Source organism: Vipera ursinii (assembly GCF_947247035.1).
Source record: "Vipera ursinii genome assembly, chromosome: Z".
Taxonomy (NCBI): Eukaryota; Metazoa; Chordata; class Lepidosauria; order Squamata; family Viperidae; genus Vipera; species Vipera ursinii.
The window spans coordinates 39,196,112-39,219,812 of NC_139517.1; the positions used below are offsets into that span (position 1 = coordinate 39,196,112).

The 23,701-nt window shown below is 40.3% G+C and overlaps 1 protein-coding gene across 7 annotated transcripts in view; it reads left to right on the top strand.

Annotated features, from left to right (window-relative positions):
- The first annotated feature begins 6,239 nt into the window (after positions 1-6,239).
- The window catches only part of SLC25A39 (solute carrier family 25 member 39), a 38,518-nt gene continuing 21,056 nt past the window's right edge, over positions 6,240-23,701 (top strand). The window contains exons 1-4 of one of the 7 annotated variants that reach the window (XM_083378251.1): positions 6,240-6,462; positions 15,939-16,044; positions 21,115-21,174; positions 22,266-22,310. In XM_083378251.1, the coding sequence (XP_083234377.1) occupies positions 15,951-16,044; positions 21,115-21,174; positions 22,266-22,310 (199 nt within the window). In that variant the 5' untranslated portion in view covers positions 6,240-6,462; positions 15,939-15,950. Of the gene's footprint in view, positions 6,463-6,506; positions 6,803-7,775; positions 7,884-15,938; positions 16,045-21,114; positions 21,175-22,265; positions 22,311-23,701 lie in introns of those variants that run through there. The other 6 variants (XM_083378253.1, XM_083378252.1, XM_083378250.1 and 3 more) reach the window with 6 other exon arrangements.

The window sequence follows — 23,701 nt, forward strand, 5'->3', positions numbered from 1 at the left end:
TACAAAAGGTTATTCTGATAATTTTTCCGTGGATATATCATTTAAACTCTCTTGAGGTACAATTTTCTTTCAAGACGGGCCTATAATTCACCTCCCCTTTGTTTAGTTTGCAGGAAACTCTCACAAAGCACTTTGGGTAATTGTCAATCTGCAGGCAAGTTGGGTTCCACTTTGTAGATATGTAATACCTGGTTGTTATTATCTGTAGGCAAAAGCATTCATCCCTATGGCTTTCAGTTTAGCAGAAGGACCTGTTCATTATAAAACACAGCCCTGCCTTGATGTCCAGGAAAAAAATACACTCTCCCCATTGTACAGATGGACAAACAATGGGTTAAGTGACTCCCTTAAGGTTCCACAATGAGTCTGACAGATTGTCTGCCTAAGGTATTAGTAAGGCCCCTGTCACCATAGCAGCCAGCTAGACAACTAACCTCACAATTGATGTTTTTATAATCCTCCTGGGTTGGATGAGCTCTAGGGTAATATTAAGGAAAAACAAAAATTAAGAATCTCAGAATAATGCTTTAAGGGAGTAATTGTCCAGGTTCTTGCCTCAGCATTTTATGTGTGTAACAAGATTTTCTCAGCAATTCTTTTCTATTAATGCTCAATAATAGGGGCCTGGATGATTGAAGAGACTGAAAACAGGCAACAGAGAAGCTTTTTACACTAACTACAACATTTGCTTCTACATTTGACTGGGTGCAAACATATTGGTAAGCCATTATTTGTTTAATAAGCTACAACTGATGATTTTACACATCAAGTTAAGCCATAAGACAAGATTTATGAGCCATTGTAGTTGGGTTTATTTGTATTCACATGTTAAGCCAAATAAAACAAACCATCTATTGTATAATTATTCTTCCCCAAAACCTGTATCAAGGATCCAAAGCATAGTAAGATGGTACTCAAATTACAACCATAATGGAGCCAGCCCATTATTGCTGTAAGTTGTAACGGTCATAAAATGGATGGTCACATGACTCATCTGATTTTACAATGTTTGTTAAGTGAACCCATTGTTCACTGTGACATGATTTTTGTGAAAACTGGAAGTAAGTGTTGGTTTTCACAAAACCATCATAAAACATGATGAGACCATAGAATGCTGCAAATGGTCATAAATGTGGCCCTCCTGCTGTGTGCTCAAACTGCAGTCACATAACTGTGAAGGGTAAAATCATCAGAGCTTCAGATCCGGGTTGTGAGTCCCCTTTTTTCAGGTAGGTCATAAGCAAATGGTCATAAGTTGAGCACTATACAATGTATAGAGCAAAGAGGCATGGGAAAAGTTAACAATTAATGGAAGAGCAGACTTTTGTGAAAAGAATTAAAAGATTGAGGCTATTTCAGACAGAAGACTAGAGCTCCTATTTAGGAGTTTGAGAGAAGTAAAAAAAAAGTACACTTGCTAAAGAAAGAGCTAATTCAAAAGAATGGGGTGACTGGGATGTCCCATAAGGGAATGTATTGTTTCTTTGCCTTTCTTTTACATTAGTTTTTATTTACACTATCCTTTATTGGAGTATTAGAATCTGTGAATTTATACCAACGTTTCTCAGTGTTGGCAACCTTAAGAGGTGGGGACTTTAGCTTCCACAGTCCTCCAGGCTTTGTGAGAACTGAAGTCCACATGTCTTAAAGTTTTCAGGCTGAAAGATGCTGGGTTAGATTGAAGGAAGAATTGAGGTGGAGAAAGGAATGTGTATGTAAGTCATTAAAATGGCAAAGCTGTGGCTTTCCTTATGTTAAGATATTTGTATAGACTATTTAAAAACATAATGGTTCTGTTGCATCAAGTGATAGTCCCATCTGGAGCAGCATTCTGCATTTACAATGCTGGATGCCTTTGGGAAGCTAATAAGCCTGGAGATGTGGGCAATAGTTCTCCCTCCACATTCACATCCCAGCGCTCACTGTTTAAGGTATTCAGAAAAAAATACACAACCCTCAGTAAGAGTAAACATTGATAACCTAATTATACTATACATGAATTTGTCCAGTCCTTTTTTAAAACCATTCAAAGTGGCAGCAGTTTCCACAGTTTAACTACTATATGCATTCTATGAATTTTCCTCTCTTGGCCCTCATGCTTCACTGTTGGGATGGTATTAGGCAGGTGATGAGCGGTGCCTGGTTTCCTCTAGACCAGGCATGTCAAATGCCAGCCCGCAGGCCAGATGCATCATGCTGAAACTATGCCTACTCCATTGCTGGCAATGGGGAAAAAGTTACAATACGTTGCGTGATGTCATATGACATCACGAGTTTGACATGCCTGCTCTAGATATAATGTTTAGAATTGAGGCCAAATAGTTCCATCTTAGTTTCATCAGACCAGAAAATCTTGTTTCTCACAGTCTGAGAATCTTTCAGGTATTTTTTTTTCCAACTGCAAGTGAGCTTTCATGTGTTTTGCACTGAGGCTTCTGTCTAGCCAGTCTGCCATAAAGCCTGGATTGGTGGAAGGCTGCAGTGATGATTGTCCCATCTCCACACAGGATCCCTGAAGCTCATCAGGTTCTTAATCACCTTTCTTACTAAGGCCCTTCTCCCCAGATTGTTCAGTTTAACCAGGCGACCAGCTCTTGGTTGTGCCAAACGTCTTCCATTTGAGAATTATGGAGGCCATTGTGCTCTTAGGAACCTTCAGTGCAGCAAAATTTTATTGTAGCCTTCCCTAGATCTGTCCTTTGCAATACTCCTGTCTCTGAGCTCTGCAGGCAGTTCCTTTGACCTCATGGCTTTTGCTCTGCTAAGGTATGCATCATCAGCTGTGAGGCCTTCTATAGAGAGGTATGTGCATTTCCAAATCATGTTCAATCAATTTAATTTACCTATTTCATGTGCAAACCCAATTTGCTTCAATGCATGGTTGTGTTGGGAGAAGCAGTTTAGATTTTTGAGGTATTCAAATATCCCTCCTTGTAGTTATTTGTTAGGTTTTATTAAAATAATCACTCAAATTCTTTAAAATATTTATTTATTTAATCTCTAGCCTGTCTGATTGTGTAAAAATTTGAAGCAATTTAGAGTCAACTGGTAAAGTTATTTAGCTGCCATTTCTGGAATACCCGTGTGATTTTTATTGAACATTTCTCTCATAACAGGTTCACCATTGATGAACAGACCAGTTATCTGAGTAAAAAGAAAGGTGGTCAATCTACATTCATCAGTTGCTGTGCCTTCTGAATCCACACTATTATGAAACGGAGTGACTTTCCTCCAGAGGACCAGTTCCTGAAATTGCTTGTAGAAAAGCTCCAAAGACAGTGAAGAAGTTTGATGTGCAAACTAGGACCTTCTTCTTATATGCCAGGTATTCTTTGACAAAGAAATATCACTTCTTCAATGTCACTTCTTCCTCTTCTATCCCCTTATAAAAAAAACACCAGGTTACACTAGATTACCCAGTGATAACTCAGTTCCAACATCCTCTACGCAGTACAAATGGTGGCAAAGGCAACCATATCTTTTGAATAAGAGTGTCTGATTTTGTTTTGAATAATGTGGTTAAAATTTGAGCTGGCTGTAAGCATAGCTGCTTTCATCCGGGATACACACCCCTCCAAAACCAGCAGCAGCAGCAGCAGCAACAGCTTGTTGAGCCAGTCAAACAACTAGCTTCATTTCAGGACAAATGAGTTTTTTTCCACTGCAAACTTAGTCCAGAAGGAAAGAACAGCCCCATTTAATTCAAAACTGTGGTTGAGTAAAGAGGAGTTCAGGGGCAAGGTCTGGGGGTTGACAACTGTCACCAAATATTCTCAATAATGAAACAAAAATAGGAAGCACATTTACTAGCCTGAATGTTTCTGCAAAAACTGTCCAAGGTAAACATAAGCACAACTTAAGAAACAGGTTTGGGTGGCTTATCGAATTTACCTGCCTGGTGCTCAATCACAAGTCAACAGGAAAGTGTTGTTAATGCCAGTCACATGGACTAGTGTAGTGGCCCCTTGGAACTCAGCCAGGAACTCAGCCAGGAACAAAACAATCACCACTGAGTTGCCCAGTATGAACATATTTAGGCTGATGCACACGTCAAACCCAAATTACAGTATCCCCTGCATCAGCCATGTTTTAAGATGAGAGAGGATAGAATAATTGGATCTCCTTACCTTGCTGCCAATCTGAAACAGATATTTAACTCTTCAGTCTATTTCACCACAGTTTATAAAGAAGCAATGATACTCTTTCACTAGGACTATATGCCATCTTAGACTCCCATTAACCCTCCCGCACAAGATATTTTCCTTTTTATACGTCTGACTGGCTTGACCAACTCTTGGTTACTACACCACCACCACCATGTGTGCGTGTGTGTGTGTGCGTGCTTGCGTGCATGCGTGGGTGCAGTCATCACATTCTCATCACTGTCTCAAAATACAGGTAGTCCTCGACTTAAAACTATTTATTTAGTGGCCATTCAAAGTTACAATACTGAAAAAAGTGACATGAACATTTTTCACACAATTTTTGCAACATCCCCATGGATACTTGATAACTGGTTCATATTTTTGATGATTGCATGTCTCAGGATCATGTAGTCATCTTTGGAACCTTCTGACAAGAAAAATCAATGGAGAAGCCAGATTCACTTAACAATTGTGTTACTAATTTAACAACTGCTATGATTCAGTTAATAACTGTAGCAAGAAAGGTCATAAATGGGGCAAAATTCACTTAACAACTGTCTCACTTAGCAACATTTTGTGAGCCAATCAGAACTCTATCAAAGGGAAAGCACAAAAATGATCATCCAGTAACCATCTAACTTCCAGCAGCATTCTTGGTTTGTATTAGAGTAAAACCTTGAAGTTTGTGAGAAAGAGTTGCAGAACTCTCATAACATCTTTTCTTCTGCTGAGGTTTAAAGCCCCACATCTTTTCCTAGCCAAACCTCTGCAGTGACAGGGTACAACCCAACAGCTGCAAGGAAGGACAAAATAAGAATTCCAGCTGCATATTCTTTACTCCTCTCTGGTTCTGCTTCAGAATTGCTGTTTATCACAACTGAGCCAACTCAGAACAGCTCATCTATCAAAGGGAGACATATAGCAGAATACAGCACCAATGTAGCGGTGTGGTAAGGTGACTATATGGCAGGGGTGTCAAACTTGCAACATCACATGATGTGTCATGTCATATCACAACTTTTTTGCCATTGCCGGCAATGGGGTGGGTGCACTTTTGCAATGATGCATCCAGCCCGTGGACTGGCAGTTTGACACCCCTGCTGAATGGGAAGGGTCTGGGTCTGAATCAAGGAATTCCCTAAGTCTGTACTAAATTGATGACAAAGTAATCATCAATTCAGAACAGAGAAAAATTTTTAATGAAGCCAGCATTACCTTGGTTTTTATGGGCCTCTTGTGATTGGCAATTTTCTCCCCGACACACACTGAATATACTGCCTCATGTACTAGTTTTTTTTCTAAGTCATAAATATTTCCCCAACAGTTAAGTGCTTGTGGGACTGAACATGAATAAATACTAGGTTTTTAAAAATAATGATGGGATAAAAATCTAGTAAGAAATTCACAAATGACAATTTTTGTTAACATGGATTACATCAAAAAGACTGAAAGCCATTCAACCATAATCTCCATAATATTGATCCAAATGGGACCCCTTCAAGGAGGGCTTGTTGTGAAACCATCTTTGCTTTATTAACCAATGTAGATTTCAGTCAGGACTCTGCCTCAATCAGTGTTTGTGTAATATCAGTTTCTACCGAAACTGGTTTCATGGGGAATCAACAGTCTACAGCCCAATAAACCAATTGGATGATTTTGGGCCAATCACCAACTCTTAAGCCCTAGATTTATTTAACAGTTATGTCAGCTGCCATTTCACTGAACTCATTCTTGGTGGTGTGCAACCAATAGTCAAAAAATATCAGAACTATTGAAACACTTACAAATATAAAAACAATACATTTTTATTTCACACACGCATATATTACACGTATACATATGTGTGCGTAATTAAAAAGAAAAGATCGCAGGCTAGTTCTTCAGTGATGGTAGGAAGTCAAACATCTCCCCGCAAGAAACCACGCCTTACGATCAACGCTTACAAAATGAGTTCTTCCCCGCCGACGCAAGCAAAAAAAAAATAAGAATTAAAAAGAATTGCGCGCGCCTGCGCTTGAGCAAAGGCATGAGCCTCACTGGTGCTCTTGGCCCAATGCGCCCGCCTTTCACCTGACCAATCAGGAAACCGCAGGCTGCCTTTCCCAAGAGTCTGCCAGGAGAAACGCTGCGCAGGTCTCTCCGGCGGCCGCGCGCGCTTCTCGATGACGACGACGCTTTTTCTCCAATCCCGGACATTCGGGTGACTGCGCTCGTGCTAGCGTGTGTCTCGAGAAATCCGGACGCCTCCCCTCGTGAATGTATTTATGGATGCATCGGGAGCAGAAGTAGCAAGTGTGCTTATGGCTAGAGTGAGGAGGTGAGGTGGGGGGGGGGCGCACGCAGGCGGGTCAAGGGCCTTGAGCGCGAAGAAACCTGTCACCGGGCCTTGAGCGGAGATCGTCCGAGGCAAGACCGAAACGTGAAGATTGGGCGGGGGGCACTGTGTGTAGTTTATATTGGGGTAGAATACTTGCCGTGCTCCTGTCCTGGGGATCGGAGAAGAACCCTTTTGGATTACACCACAGGGTTCTAAATCCAGTTTTCTAGGGTGATAAATGCCTTCGGGAAGTGTGCAAGTGAGGTGTAAAAGGTAACAACCTACCTTCAGTGTTCATCTCCAGCACCTGGAATTCAGGATATGCTGCTACTAACCCGAAGTAATTAATTGAACAGTTACAATTAATAGCCATTCTTGAACTTGTATGCAAGATGGTATGATGCAACAGTAACCAATAGCTTAGCCTAAGCAGTAGGTGCATGTCTTTTAGGTCTCATATCTTCTAAAAAAAAGGTAAATTATACCCTATCTAAAGCAATTTCCCCCAATTGAATATCCTCTCAAAGTGTTCTCAGAATTTTGTCTGAAATTAGGAAAATTATTGGGAATGATGCTAGGTTACAAATGGTAAAGAAAGAGCATTGCTTTTTCTATTAGTCTCCTTAGCAGTTTTGGATCCTTCCCCCCCTAAAAAAATAAGAAGGATTTCCCCACCACCACCTTTGTAAAAGTAGATGCTGAAGCAAAATTCAGGATACAGCAGAATAATAGAATAAAAAGAGTTGGAAAGGGACCATGGAGGTCTTCTAGTCCAACCCCCTATTCAAGCAGGAGACTAGATAATTTCAGACAAATGGTTGTCCAATCTCTTCTTGAAAGTGATGGAGCACCCACAACTTCTGAAGGGAAGCCTTTCCACTGATCAAATATTCTGTCAAGAAATTTCTTCTTATCTCTAGGTTGGCTGGCTCTCCCTGCAAGGCAATTAATATACTTATGTGATACTTCATTGATGATACTCAAGTGGATTTCTCTCCAGTAAAATCATTGCATTGGCTATCTATGTAATGCAGGTTTTTAAAACGGTCTTTTCTTTGTCTTTTCTTTGTTTGTTATGGTAGGGTTTCCTGCTTGTGAAGGGGGTTGGACTAAAAGAACTCCAAGGTCCCTTCCAACTCTGTTATTCATGCTTAAAAATAGCCAGTATCCTTTGCATGAAGGCAAACACTTATGAGCATGAAGTGGTCATAATTAAATTCACTTTATCAACCAATACCCTCCACATGTGGTGAAGTTGTAGGTTAACCAGTCTGGAGGAGACCAGCTAGCAAAAGAAAACTTATAGCAGGGATGTCAAACTGCCGGCCCACGGGCTGGACGCATCATGAAGAAACTGCGCCCACCCCATTGCCGACAATGGCGAAAAAGCTCCGATACGTCATGTGATGTCACATGATGTCGTGAGTTTGACAGGTCTGACTTACAGTATATTTGCCACACCTATTCTGATGCAAAAGAAAAGAGGAGCAGTATATCATCTAAGAAATATATGTATGTGATGCACAAAGTAAAAATTAAGATATAAGTGTCTAGAATTGGGAAGAGCATCTGACTACATTCCTGTTCTATGATTGGTATTGGTGTATGACCTTGGCTTTTATAGCCAAGAATGAAATGTATGACTTTAAAGCTGACAGTGATATATATGTGATGGTATCACAAGATATTTGGAGGTCAAGACCACAGAAATATGCCTTAGTTGGAATAGAAGCTAGGATGCCAGTAAGATAAAGGGAGGGAAAGATCATTCTGTGCACAATTAGACATTGAACTATGACCACACAGTAAATGTTTAATTCTTTTGGATAATATATTCATATCCTTTTTATTACAAATGATTTCTAAAGTTTTTCTTTCCAGATTGCTTGTTTTCACTGCAATTATTAAGAATTATTGAGGTGACTCTGAAGTAGTACAAAAACTTTTCCTGAAGAAACTTGCGTGAAAAAGAGTATTTGCATATTAGAAGGGACTGGAGTGAGAGTATTTGGAAATATATATGAAGAACAAACTCTAGTTGCATTTTTAAATAACTCAGTTGGTATGTGTTTGCAAACTTCCAAGCCTAACTGTTTATTCTTTAGGATAGGTCCATGAAATCTTATTGCTGGCCCAGCCTCAAGGAATCTGACTGAAATTTGGAATCTGTTGTGATACGAAGAGGCTTTATTTTAAGTAAAGCAAATATGAACTATTACCTTTCCCCCTTTCTCTACTTGTTTATACAATCTGGAATTCCAGGTGAAAACAAGTTTAGCTATTAAAGCACTAGGTCATGCTGAATTAGTTTTTGACTTTGGCTTTAATTATCATAGTTTTTCCTAGAAAAGCTAGAGAAATGGAGTTTGATCACCATATTGGGGATTTTGATCAGAAGGCCTCTTTCATTCCTCTCATAGCTACTCTTTCAAGTTTTTCTTGGAGGGGAGAGAGCACAGGTGACATAACCACTCTTACTCAGGGAGTAACAGTGTAATACAATTCTACATTGTCTTTGACATAGTTGATCAATGTTGGGTACAAACATTTTTTTACCAATTGAGTTGGAGCTTCTATCCAAAAATTTAAATTTACCTTACTATATAGAAAAAGAAAACCATATATTAGGGTCTAGTTCTAAGCAGTTTCTGTCAGCAATAGGTTTTACACATCTTGCTTAGCCATAATTTATGATTTTATCACATTGAGTTAATCCAGCCATTATGGCTATAAACCATGGTATATGACTTAGCATGTTATATGAATCCAATCAGTAGTGGTTTGTTCAGTTAATCATAATTAACAATCCATAGTTTAGTTTATGACAGCCACACCCATTCAGTGATATATATCAATAAGCATTTTAATATGGAGATTATAAACATACATTTTTGCCTGATACGCAGTCTTTTATGCAAGTTGTCATTGTCATTCCTCTATGTTGAAAACTAGTTAACCAATTTGCCTTTGTAGTCAATAAAAAAACAGGACATTTGTTTTTTTTGTTAGCAGGTTGCTGCAGAAGAGAGATTAAATGATGAAAGTTAAAGCTGTCTGTTATATGACAGTCAGCCCAACCTGTACTTCTCAACGAATCTATTTCTATGCACAAACTTGGTTTATGTTAAACCATGTTTATCATAGCTATGGGGTTTGGGTTCTGTAGCATGCTAAACTGAGAAAGGTATCATGAAAACTTTGTCTACTGAAGCATAAGCAATTAGTATATTATACTTGAAAATCCAAAGTTGGACATCCAACAATTTAAAGGCCGGAGTACCTTAGGGAACACCTGCTGCCGGCGTCAACTTCCCTTCGCCCTGTCCGTTCCCACAGAGAGGGACTCCTCAGGGTGCCACCGGTCAGAGAATGTAGATTGGTGGCCCCCAGGGGGAGAGCTTTCTCTGTGGGCGCCCCGGAGCTATGGAACCAGTTACCGGTTGAGCTCCGGACGGCGCCGGATCTTCGCTCCTTTCGCCGCGATCTGAAAACATACCTGTTCGAACAAGCCGGCCTGGCCTGAGGGTGGGATTGCTGGGGTTTTTATTACTATTTTATCGGGGGTTTTATTAATGTATTTATTGCTTTTTTATGGGCATGTATTTAATAACTTTTTAATTTTTGTAACTTCATGTTTTATTCTTGCCCTGTACACCGCCCTGAGTCCCTCGGGAGAAGGGCGGTATAGAAATATTAATAAATTAAAATTAAATTAAATTAAAAGAAGTTGTGCTTGAAAAGGTAACAGGAAGGGAGCATTTGCCTAAAAAATTACCAAAGGCCAGACCCAACTGAATGGTTAAAATAATACTTGGAAATCTATATTATGGACCAAGCATGCAATGGGGGAAGCCCATTGATATCTTAGAAACAATCACAGGCCACAGAGGAGTAGCTGGTGTGCTGATCAGCTAGTGGCCTGGTGCAGCAGCAGCAGAGCTTGGCAGTCCTTGAGAATGGAGATGGCTGTGAATAAGAAAAGGTTCCCCCGCACATGCGTGCTAGTTGTTTCCAACTCTAGGGGCCGGTGCTCATCTCCGTTTCAAAGCCGAAGAGCCAGCGCTTGTCCGAGGACGTTTCCATGGTCATGTGGCTGGCATGACTAGACGCCAAAGGCGCACGGAACGGTGTTACCTTCCCACTATAGTGGTCCCTATTTTTCTACTTGCATTTTTACATGCTTTCGAACTGCTAGGTTGGCAGAAGCTGGGATGAGTTACAGGCGCTCACTCTGTTACGCGGCACTCGGGATTCAACCCGCCAAACTGTTTGGGGCAGTGGATTTGTTAATGGATTCAAAGCAGCTGACGGGACACACAGGGCTGCTTGGTCGGCCACATGATGTGAAGGCCTGTTATAGATTATTATTGGATTATAGCAACAAACTTTATAATTTCTCATAGGATTATTATGGACTGGGTTTTGACATATGATTTTGTTGATAGACTTCACTGAAAACATCTCAAAGCCTTGTTCCTCTTCCTAGATATGGGCAGTAGAAATGGGTGACAAGTAGTGTGGGGATTGTGCCACTTGGTGCCACTTTAATCTCTGTGGAATTCTGTTAAAGGTTCAGCACAAACATACAGCTAACTGAAAGTGATAGGGACTAATGAGGCTTAACATCTGAGGAGAATCAAGATGGAAGCTGTTTACCAAGCTTTTGAAATGTGATCACATGATGACCAATCATAAGTTTGAGGACTGGTTATAAGTAACTTTGAATCCATCATAATTTTGAATCGTCATTAAGCAACCAGTCATAAATTGAGGACTACCTGCACTGAACATGGAATTGCTGCTTGTTTATGCATGGAGAACTGGTTTAATGCGGTGGTGTTGCATGGTTCTTTTGCGTAACACTACATAAATACAGTAATTGTGTGCCACGCGGGTTAGGGGAGGAAAAAAAGGATCCATGCTAAGGCAGTAAGTTAGACTGAAGCAGAGTTACCGTATTTTTCAGACCATAAGACGCACTTTTTTTCCCCCAAAGTGGGGGGGAAAACAAGGGTGCGTCTTATGGTCCGAAGGTGATCCGTATGGCCAGCCCCAACCTCCGCAAGTGAAAGCAAGGGAGATTGCAATTGGCTCCTGCAATCTCCCTGCGGCCCGGCTTTCTCTTGCAGAAGGCAGGCTGAAACGGAGCAAGGAATGCGAATCGGCCGATCTCGTGCTCCTGCATTCTCCTCTGCTCGGTTTCAGCTTCTCTTGCTACAAGAGAAAGCAGGCTGAAACAAAGCAAGGGAGATTCCCTCGCTCCGTTTCAGCCTGCTTTCTCTTGTAGCAAGAAAAGCTGAAACCGAGCGGAGGAGAATGCAGGAGCGCGAGATCGGCCGATTCGCATTCCTTGCTCCGTTTCAGCCTGCCTTCTGCAAGAGAAAGCCGGGCCGCAGGGCTGCCTCCGTAGGTACTGCTCTAACGCAGAGAGGGAAGGACAAAGAGGGAGGGAAGGAAGAAAGAAGGAAGGAAGGAAAGAAGGAAGGGACAATGGGAGAGGGAGGGAGGGAGGGAGAAAGAGAAAGAGGGAGAGAAGGAGAAAGAAAGGAAGGGAAACAGAAAAGGAGAAAGAGGGAAAGAAAAATAGAGAGGGAGAGAAAGAGGGAGAGAAGCAGAAAGAAAGGGAGGGAAAGAGGGAGAAAGAGAAAGAGGGAGATGGAAAGGGGGAGAGAAAGAAAGGGAGAGAGAGACAAGGAGAAAGAAAGGGAGGGAAATAGAGGGAAAGAAAAATAGGGAGAAGGAGAAAGAAAGGGAGGGAAACGGAGAGAGAGAGGGAGAAATAGAGGGAAAGAGAAAAATAGGGAAAGAAGGAAAGGGAAAGAAAGAAGGAGAGGAGAAAGAAAGAGGGAGGGGGAGAGAGGGAGAGAAAGAGAAGGAGAGAGAGAAATTAAATTAGTAACATGATTGTTAAGTGAATCTGGTTTCCCCACTAACTTTGTTTGTCAGAAGATTGCAAAAGGAGATCACATGACCCTGGAACAATGTGACCATCATAAATATGAATCGATTGCCAAGCATCAGAATGTAAATCACATGACCCTGGGGATGCTGCAACGGTCATAAGTGTGAAAAATGGTCATAAGTCACTTTTTTCAGTGTCATAACTTTGAACGGTCACTAAGTGAATCATTGTAAGTCGAGGACTACCTGTACTTTATCATTTTTTCCCTTTTTTAGGGGGGGTGTCAAGTTTTTGACACGTTGCTGGGTGAGATTGCCTTGTCCTAAAAGTGGTAGAATGGATGAAAAGGTTGAAAAGCCCTGTTTTAGTATACTGGTACTATTTGGTTCAGAATATTTTTTTTCTTGTTTTCCTGCTCTAAAAACTGGGTGCATCTTATGGTCAGGTGCGTCTTATGGTCCGAAAAATACGGTAATCCCACACGCTGCAATAGCATGGGAGAATATAGTGGTAACGTTCAAATTGCAGTAGCAGTAAGGCTAGCAAAAAGAGAGAGAGAAACAAGTACGTAGAGTGTCAAATAATTGCGTAACCTGTTTTAAAGAATGATCATGTGAATAGCAAGAGATAAGAATTATAATCAGTCAAATGAACGATCTGGCAGTTGAGGAAAACAGGAATGATTGGATGACCTTGCCACATCAGAAATTAATACAAGAACGAAGTGTAAATGCAGTCTTGTAATTACCAGTGGAAATTTGTGACTGGCTCTCTTTATTTTCAAAATTCAGTGTTCTGCCCCATGCTGACTTGCTTTTCAGTTTTAATGGCTTTAAAGATAGAAGAGTCTATTGAGGACTGGCTGTGTTAGTGAAATGCCTTTCATGCTTATTATATGGAATTACTGTTAAGCATGTCTGCCTCTCCTATTTGCATTTTTAGCCACAAACACATGATGCAAACTTCTGATATTTAATGGCTTATTCTGCAATCCAGCTATTTTTATTCAAAATAAAAATACCAGATGTTCCAAATAACCTAATAGTATTATTGTTGGAAGCTAGGCAAACGGAGCAGCTTTATTTAAAATATAGTGAGGTGATGTATTACACTTTTATCCTGTGCTTTCTGCAAGTTGCTCAGACACTGCTGCTTATCGTTGTTAAGCTGGCATCATTATGCCGTCTTCTGAGAGGCTAAATGTTTCAGAAGGGAGGCCTCTCCCATTTCTGTATCTGCGCAGATAATAGTCCTGTCAACTGAGAATGAATTCAAAAGAATACCTCCAGGGCATGATTGCTGCAAGTCTGTACTGAAATCTAAAACAGGGGATGCACCAGTATTTTCTGAACTCATTTATGTTACTCTTGCATAAAGTAAATACTTTCAATAAAGGAGAATATTTGTAGCTCAGGGTTGAAATGAAGGTTCCTTGGTGCTCTCTGAGCTTGGTTGTTGCAGACGTTTCATTACCCATTCTAGTCTGACTAGCGCTGATAATGATACTTAGTTTGGGTAATGAAACATCTACAGCAGGGGTGTCAAACTCAATATCATTGAGGGCCGCATCAGCATTGCGGTTGCCCTCAGGGGGCCGGGTGGGTATGGCCAGGGTGGGCATGGCCTACTGAGTGGGCGTGGCTAGAGTGCGTATGGCCTACTGGGTGGGCATGGCCAGCTGTACATTGTTCGCATCAAGGGTGCCTATGGGGGCCTGGGCAGGAGTGGGACAGATCTGAGGGTCTCTGGCAGAAGGAGGGTCTCTGGGCCAGGGCCAAGGCAGTGGGGGCCGTTCCCTCACTGTTTCCAGGATGGCTTCGCGGGCCACATGAAACCACTTTGCGGGCCGAATCCAGCCCCCGGGCCTTGTGTTTGACATGTCTGGTCTACAGAAAAACAACCAAGCTCAGAGAGCACCAAGGATCCCTCAGTAAATACCTTCACTCTAATGCAAATGTCATGTTCATAACAAGGTAAAGCAAAACATATTTTTGAAGATCATGGCTACAACTTCCATTTAATTTTGAAGCAAGACCCTGTAGATTTAAGTTACATTGCTTCTGAATAAATTTCTTACATTTCTTTTGAATAAATATGGACAAGATTGCTTTGACACTGATTAGAACAAAATGTAAACAGTGGGATACAATAGCTGTTTTACTGTAGTTGCCTATAACTCTCTATGAGACCCACATTCCTTGCATGTTCTGGTTTTCCTCTTTGTGGTACAGTCTTTTGCTTTCAGAATGGCTTTAACTTTTTTCCCAGGTTGTAGATGACCATTTAATAAATTGTTTTCCTGTTTTTGCTTCTTTCATCCCTTGTTGTGATTATCCATCAGAGGTGGGAATCTTACAAACTGCATACAACTCCAGCATCCTGATATTGTATATATTGTGACAACAAAGGAGTTAAATTTCAGCTCTGCTTTTCAGAATTTCAGGTAGTTCAGGCATCCATCAAAAAGGACCCCAAATGTTTAGCTACATCCTTTCAAATGATACTGCAAAATTGCTAGATAGCTTCCTAAGGCCCCTCAGAAGGTCAGAAAGTGGAATGGCAACCTTGAATCCTCAAACTGTGGTTACATCTGCTTTATATGTTAATGTAAGGATTTTCTGAATGTCAGTGTCTTAAATAATGCACCCCAATGCTTAGATACGTGAATCTCCAAATATCAGGTGAGTCCCAAGAACAGTATAGAACAGGGGTCAGCAACCTGAAACAGTGAAAGAGCCACTCGGAACCGGTTCCCTCACAAAATGAAAAACTGGGAGCCGCAAAAAATATGTGTGCATGTGCATACATGCAAGCATACGCAGAACAGGGTTTGACTGAAGAGTGGAGCCAAGGCGAGATATGCACCTACCCTGCATATTTGAATTGATTGGTTGAACTTTTTTAGTCCCACTTTTTTTTTTGACTGCACATGGCATGCAGCTCCGGAGCCGCGGGTTGCAGACCTGTGGTATAGAACACTTCAGCCAATGTGTTCTTTATTTGCTTATATCCAATAGACAGAATCTTGCTACTGTGCTGTTCTCACCCTGAGAGATTTCTAGGAGTGGCTATCCTAATTCTCTGTCTACAATTTAGCTCTGAGTTGTGTTGCCTCTTGTCTCTCCCCCCCCCCGCCCCACCCGAAATGTACTCCATCTTTCCTGGGAAAGTGCCACATCACTGTAGTCCATCATACCACCTTCCCTTCTGTAGGCACCATCTCACACCGAACATGATTCTGCTTTTGTTGGTAGAAAATGTGAGCGCAAGGATTTTGTGATTACAAATTTAAAGTGGCGTTATCATTAAGAATATAATGCACTAATGTTGTATTCTATAGGAGCATGATGGCTCGTGTGGTAAGGATGTTGTGTGGGATGTTAGCAAGCCTGCATTCAAAGCCTGAGTGGAGTGCTGCTATGGGGAAGGATGAGCTCCCATCCTTAACTCCATAGCTCCTTGATGGAAAAATGAAAGGAGCCCTAACTGGGTGTCCCCCAGGCAATGATGATGTCACCCAGAAGTGCCTCGGTGCTTCTGACACAAATGCGATGTGATGTTGTATTTTGTATAGGTGAGCAGCACAATGTCTGAAAATTCGTCTGTGAAGCTGGTTGGCATCACTCCTCTGCAGCAGATGTTGGCGTCTGGGACTGGAGCCCTTTTTACCTCCCTTTTTGGTAGGTACATTGTTAACAGCAGTATCATTTGAAATAATTTGAAATATGTGCATGCAGGTAAAAAAATGTGTACAGTTCTCAGATTACAATAGCTCTTGGGACTGAGAATTCTGTTGCCAAACAACCCAGTGGTAAAGTGCAGTGTTGCTTAGCAATGGCAGTTTCAGCAGTCCTGGTTGCCATTTTTAAATGAGGACCATGCAGTTTGTTAAGTGAGGACCTCATGTGGTCACAACTTCCTGCCGTCTTCTTTATTGACTTTGCTTGTGGGAAGGAAAGCAGGAAACATTGGAAATTGTGATCATGTGGCTCTGGCTCACTGCAACATCATATTTGTGAGCCAGGCACTGAGTTCCTAGGTTGAAATCATGTGACTGCAGAGATGCAGCACTGACTAGAACTCTGAGGACACACACATTTCTTAAGTCCCCCTTAAATTCAGCGTAGTCATAACTACGAGTGGTTGTTGGAAAAAATGGATGTAACCTAAGGATTATCTGTAGTGACAAAAATACGCAGGCTGAATTTCTTTGTGAGAATTGAATTATTTGGATAGTGCTCCTGATATTTTCCCACATTTCTATATCTTAGCCCTCCTGATCACCAAAGCCTAGATTCTCAGTGTTGTGACATACTAAAAGTAGCCAAGTGTTTAAACTATGGTGAAGAAGTGATCTGTATATTGTCAGCTATGTGATTAGAATTATATAATTTGGCTTTAACATTGATTAATATAGTTGACCAATGCTTAGGGACCGCTTTTTCAATTAAAATATTTATATAGATTTTAGGAAGCTTATGGCTTGTTAAATAGTATTGGATTTCAATTCCCATCATTCTTAACCAATGTGGTTAATGTGTAGCATATTGGAAGTTGTGACGGAGCAATAGAGAGACTATCGATTCCTTACTATTTTAGACCAAACAATATATACTATTCCCATGTGATGTTTGGGAATTCGATTACTATATCATCTACTAAAGATGGATGGATGGATGGATGGATAGACAGATAGATAACTTTTATTGTCATTTTTTACTGTGGGCACAATGGCATACATTAAAAATGAAATTTAGTTGCTTGCTCTCAAAGTGTACACATATTTAACACACATTTAAATATACTATGTTCAACATATGTATAGACATACACCCTTACATATAAGTAACATAAATATTAATCATTGTCCATCTTGAATACATAACGGAAAGAGGAAACTTTAGAGGTCACAAGGTTAATACTATATGGAACAAAACTGTGACTGAATCTGGATGATCTGCTTCGGATAACCACAAAGCCTCCTCCCAAAAGGTAACAAAGAAAACAGGTCGTGAAGAGGATGTGTAGTATCCCAGACAATGGTTAGGATTGTGTGGAAGGTTGTAGTGGGATACTTGAAACAACTGTATGGGTGAGAATGTCTCTTGCATACAATAGGGAGACTGTAAAGGTGCTTGGCAACCGGCTTGCATCTATGACCAATTGCAGCCTTCAGTGGTCATGTGATACCTCCACTTACAATTAGTTGGTCTTCCATCTTCATATTCTTTGTCAGTATCTTTGTTTCTTCCGTGTTTTAAACCCAGCCAGTGCAACCAGATTCTCATAGTTTTTCCATTAATACATCCATCCCTCTTGAAGGGCTCTCCAAATTTAGAATCAAATGATCAATGAGTGCCATTAATTTACAGACTTCACGAAAGAATAACAATGGAGAAGAAGGTGCGTATCCTTGCTTCTTTCCTTTCTGTATTTCACAGGACTTGGTCAATTCCTCATTCACAATTATTTCTGATTTTTATGAACCATGCATGTAAATAAATTTCTGTTCAGAGTTCATATCTTCCAAAATTTTAAACAGGAAAGTTTAAATTGTAAAAAGCCTTTTCTGCATTAATAAACATTAAGGCAGCTTGTTTTCATTGTGTTGCTCCAACTATTGTAATACATTAAGAACATTTCTAATTCTTTCTTTTAAATGTCCCTTAGAAGGATAGATATATCTAATCACTATTAGTGTGGGAAAAATAATCAAGTACCTACTATAATTAGTACTAGGAACTTACTAGATAGCAGGGATAATCAATAATAACTCTCAGAGTATGTCTCAGGGTTACATATTCACTATTTGTTCTATTTCAGTCCTTGATTGAATTTAATAAATAGGCCCAATTACGTTATTTACCACTAGGAAAATTAAAACTGTCATAATCGTGAGAAATATGTAAGGAGATCTTGGGTATATGTTTGTTCTATAAAAAATTAACAATTATAGATCTCACTTAACTACCATTGTTGTGCCTGGAATTTTGGTTATAAGCAATTACAGTTATTAGATCACAATGTGGACTTTTACAACTGATTTCATGACACTCGTAAAGTGAGTCACCGTGGTTGTTAAGCGAACTACGTGGTCGTTAAATGAATCCATTCTCCTGAATGGGTGTTTCTCCCCCCCCCCCCCCCGGTTGGACACTTGCAAAAAATGATGCAAATTGTCATGTGATCATGAGACACTACAGTTGCCAGTAAATGCAAACTGGTTGCCAAGCACCCAAAATGCAGTCATGATTATAGGGGAGAGTGTGCAGCAGTCATAATTTCAAGGACAGATTGTAACTTAAACAAGGACTGCCCATATCAGTTGTTTAAACATGTTTAAATAAAACAGCAAAGGCATTGCTACCAGTTTAACAGTTTGATGTAAAATAAATTTTATGACATTAATTTTTCTGTCAAAAGTATATTCTCTTAATATCCTCCTTCATCCGGATAATACATTTTGAAATGTTACTGTAAACCAAACTGAGAATCTTGTTAAGAATAATAACTATTTAATAGTAATATCAGTCTATTGCAAAAGGAAGCTTTACTTGATGTCTTGCAACAAGACTTTTAACACCATCAGACAACATCTGCTCTCCCAGGTCCTTGGGAAGGATTCAGTAGGTGGGTAAAAATGTCAAATCCAGTCTAAACAGCTGGCTGACCATTAATATAATAAGTTCTGCAAACCTATCTCTCTTCTCTATTGCTTCTTTCCAATTACCATAATATTTACTTAGTCCAGTTTAAATAGTATATTTTTTAGTTTTTTTCTTGCTTAAATATGTTTTTCTGTGAAACATTTCCCATTGAATCTACAAATACATGCCCAGACTGTCAAAATTTCCAATTAGATTGATATACCATTGAAATAGTGAAACATGTATTTCCCCAAGCCAGTATTCCTGGAGGTGTTCCCCCATTTTCTTCCCTCTGTTTGGTTTTCAATATTTTAAACAAAACAAAAAATAAAGACGTATGCAAATATAGTGAGTGGGATTCATTTAGAAGTAAAGCTGGGCCAACCAATGCGATGAGTCCCGTAAAAAAATAAGTTATTAAAATTATTGCAAATATCCCCAGATCTTACAAGAACTAACCAGGTTTGCACAATTATCTATAATTGTTGAAATTCTGCAAAGTCTGGTGATATTGTAAGATATTTATTGTTTTTAATATTTTTAACTTCATTGCAAACTGCATTTTGGAATACCATGAATGTGTCCTGATACTATAAAGGAAACTTTTTCTCTGGCCTGTTGACTGATATGTTTCTGTGGAGTTCTTCTGCGAGGCCAGTTGTGGGGAATGATGGCCCTTTTATGACTTGTGGACTTCAACTCCCAGAATTCCCAAGCCAGCCAATCCCCAGGTCATAAAGGGGACATTGTTCCTGTTCTGTACCAGCCTGCTACCGGCCTTGCAGAAAAGGCAACCCCTTTACAGACGGCAAGAGGCTGGAATACGTCTGCCAAATTTATTATAAAAACAAACAAGACATGAACCGAGATACCGAGATACCGGAGCTTTGAAACACTATCTGAGCGGTTGCTTTCAGCAAACCAGCCCTCCCCACACAAGTCCTTTATAAAGAGTTCAGGGCGTGGCTTCTCTCTCCCTCCTTCCGAGAAGCCCCATTGCTTTCCTCTGTTTACTCCTACTTGACTGCCTCCTGCGTCGGGCGTCCTTGAACAGGGCCAGCTGTGGGTCATCTTCATCCACGCTGTCAGGCTCACACAGCTGGGTCTCCACCAAGTGGAAGGGGCCTGGCTGAGGGCTCTGCGGAGCCTCAAAGCCATCATCAGCAAGTTCTTCAACACCCCCCTCCTCCCCCTCATCTGAGTCATCCGACCCAACTGCGAACCCACAGGCTGACCCTGAATCACAACAGTTCCTCACCTCTGGACTAGGCCACTAACCAAACTGTATTCCATAAAAAGCAGAACAAGAAATACCATGCCATTCTTCTGTTCAATTTAATTTCAAGTGTATAATTACCAAAAATATTTAAATAAGGTCTTTGTTTACTAATTTAGCATTAATGTGTATAAATAGGGAAAACCTGAAAAAAATACTAAAAAATGCAACTCAGCATACCTCCAATGAGCGTTCCAACAACCTAGGGTTGAGTGAGGTTTTTTTTGTCATTCCCATTATTGACTCAGTGAAGTTTGTTTCTATGTTCTACTCATGTATGAGTTTAGTGGGATGATAAGGTACTTCCTTTAGTATAAAAGGTCACCTTGTTTCTTTTTCTGTTAAGTAAACTTATTTCAGCAGAAGTGTGGCTGAATAGTATTTACAAAGCTCAGGAAATAAGTTGCTACACTTTTTAATGTGACATGGAAAATTAGTGGCATTACAGTATGTGAGTATTCTTCCTGTTTACTTCTCTTCTCCCCATTGTACTTTTGTGGGTGGCAAGAGAAAAGAAGGATAATTTTTGCAATATTTTCATTGTAGTAGATCACCCTTCTCCAAATTATTTTCCTTCATATGTCGGAATTCCTCGTCTTTGACTATGCTGACTGGAAATTCTATGGTACATCCGAAGAGAACCAGACTGGAAAAAAGCCATATCACATGCATAGGCTTTACAGAGATGCTGTGAAGGACTGTATCACTTAAAACTTCTTTTCCAATACAAACTCCACTTGGTCCTGAACAATACATTTATTCAGTGCTTTGACATGCTATATTGCTTAAGTTTCACATAATCAACCATTTCAATACTGTGTTTTCAGTCACACCTTTGGATGTAGTGAAAATCCGATTGCAGGCTCAGAGAACCCCATTCTCTAAAGGTAAGTAATTACTCTTTGATTACAGAAGGGGAAAAATGTTATTGTGGGAGTATTCTAACCTACAGAGACTCACACATGTTCAGGACAAACATACACTGCAAGCCCTTTGTAGCAATTTGGAGTTTAGGTTGTATTGTATATTTATATGATCTCTCAACCCATCAGAAGTGCTAATATAAAATCAGATGAATAGCCTGTCCAGTCCAGTGTAGTTTTCCTGTGGTTATCAGCAGACACCTTTGGAAAAATCATGTTTATTAGTACAGTAGCAAACTCTCAGCAATTACCTTCTGAGGGAGGTGTTTTGGCATTATATATGACTACAATATAGTAATTGGCTGCTTTTCTCTCTGTAAATTTGTCTAATCCAAGTTGATTCTATCACTGAAGCAAATGGTTTAATTATCACTTTGTCCTTTAAAAAATTCTCTCCCTATTCTCTTGCTTGGAAAAGCTTTCTGCGCTTTAAAAGATCAGCACTTTCTTATTATAATAGCTTTTTCATATGGGGTTGCATCTAGATTCTAAAATCATATTGTGCAAGAGAACTGCACTAACTGCATTTTTTGGATTTGAAGACTAACTTTCAAGAAGGGCACCACTAGTGCATAAATGGGGCTGACTGGAGGGAAGTGTATTTTTTATTGCAGGGGATCGTGCTGAGCAGATTTGTAATTTTTTATCTCCAGTTTATATTTTTATCCAGGCTTGGATAAAATTGTTTAAACTTTTCTGTAGCTAAGACATTATTTTCTTTTACATATCTTTCTTCAGAGGGGTGTCCTTCATTTGCTGGAAGATTTATAGAGGTTTTCAGTTCTTAAATCAGGCATGGGTCACACATTTTCAAACTCATCACCATAAGCCATATTATTTAGGCGTGTGTTTAAAAAGAAGAAACTTAGCTGGATGGAATCATCAGCATCTTTTTTCTGCAATCAAAAAGGAGAAACACCTAATATAATAAATTACCTGGCGGTTTTTCATTCCTCCTGCTCTTGCTGAAGCTCCTGAAGAACAACCCCTATAGGCAACTGTTGCTCCTTCCTAATCCCAATTGTCATTAAGTGTGTCCATGTTGTTTCTTTCAGTGTTGTCAGTACAGTCTATGCCCTGGAGCATTCACCAGCCCAAATGTGAGTATTTCAGGTGCTTTCCCATCTAAGGTGCCATGATCACCTCTCCGACTCTTTTCCTGTTCTCGCTCCCAAAGGAGTGTTATAGGTTCTTAGTCCTTCCCTTCCTTCCTCATTTGTATAGGAGAAAATGTTCATATCCTTTATTCCTTGAGAAATTTGCATTCGTCTGCAATGGAAAATAAATGACAATGCAGTTTTACTGATTTTGTTCCCTAATGTTTGGGACTACAATTCCAGTAATCACTTAAGTCATTAACGGTGATGGCCTGATGTTTGATAATGGGAAGGCATTGCTGCAATGTATCAGCTGGGTTGAAAATCAAGAAGTCTTTGATATAAACCCTGGTTCTGCTGAAAATTACAAAATGGTCTTAGGCGAGCTACTCTAGTAGACTTGGATCCTATAACTCCAAGATTTCAGAGGCAAAGATAATAGTATCCTACTAAATGGAATTATCGTAAGGAACTCTGAGATGTTTATACATACCAACATACACACATGGATCAATCATGATAATATGTTATCAAAATAATGGTGGAAACCAGGGTTCCATATTTAGTTTAGCTCTTGAGCTGGGTAAACTTCCAAATGGCATATTACAGATGGTCCTCGATTTACAATTATTCTTTTAGTAACCATTTGAAGTTACAACACCAGTGAAAAAAGTGATGACCGTTTTTCACACGACTGTTGCAGGACCCCCTTGATCATGTGATCAAAATTTGGATATTTGGCAGTGCCATGTGATTGCCTTTTGTTACCTGATAAAGCAAAGTCAATGGGGAAGCCAGATTCACTTAAGAACCATGTTGCTAGCTTAATAACACAGTGATTCACTAAAGAATTGTGGCAAGAAAGGTTGTAAAATGGGACAAAATTTACTTAACAGCTGTCTTGCTTGTCAGATGGAAAAATTGGGCTCAGTTATGATTTTAAGTTGAGGACTACCTATATATTATATGAGCTGTGGTGGCACAGTGGTTGGAATGCATTATTGCAGGCTGACAGCCCACTGCCCTGAGTTCAATCCTAATTGGCTCAAGGTTGACTCAGCCTTCCATCTTTCTGAGGTTGGTAAAATGAGGTCCCAGATTGTTATGGGCAATATGCTGACTCTGTAAACTGCTTATAGAATGCTATAAAGCAGAATTCCTCAAGCTTTCTGGGTTGGCAGCCGGGGTGGGGGGAGAAAGAGGGGATGGTTTTGTGGGAAGGACAGGCGCACGCATGAGCACCCGTAAGTGAGGCCGCGAACACCCGTGACACTTGCACAAGTGGGGCCCCGAGTGTCTACAAAGCTTGTGCCAGTGGGGCTTGAGCCCCCGCAATGCGTGAGGGGCTGTGCACACCAGCACACCAGCCAGGCTGTTGTGATTCAGGGTCAGCC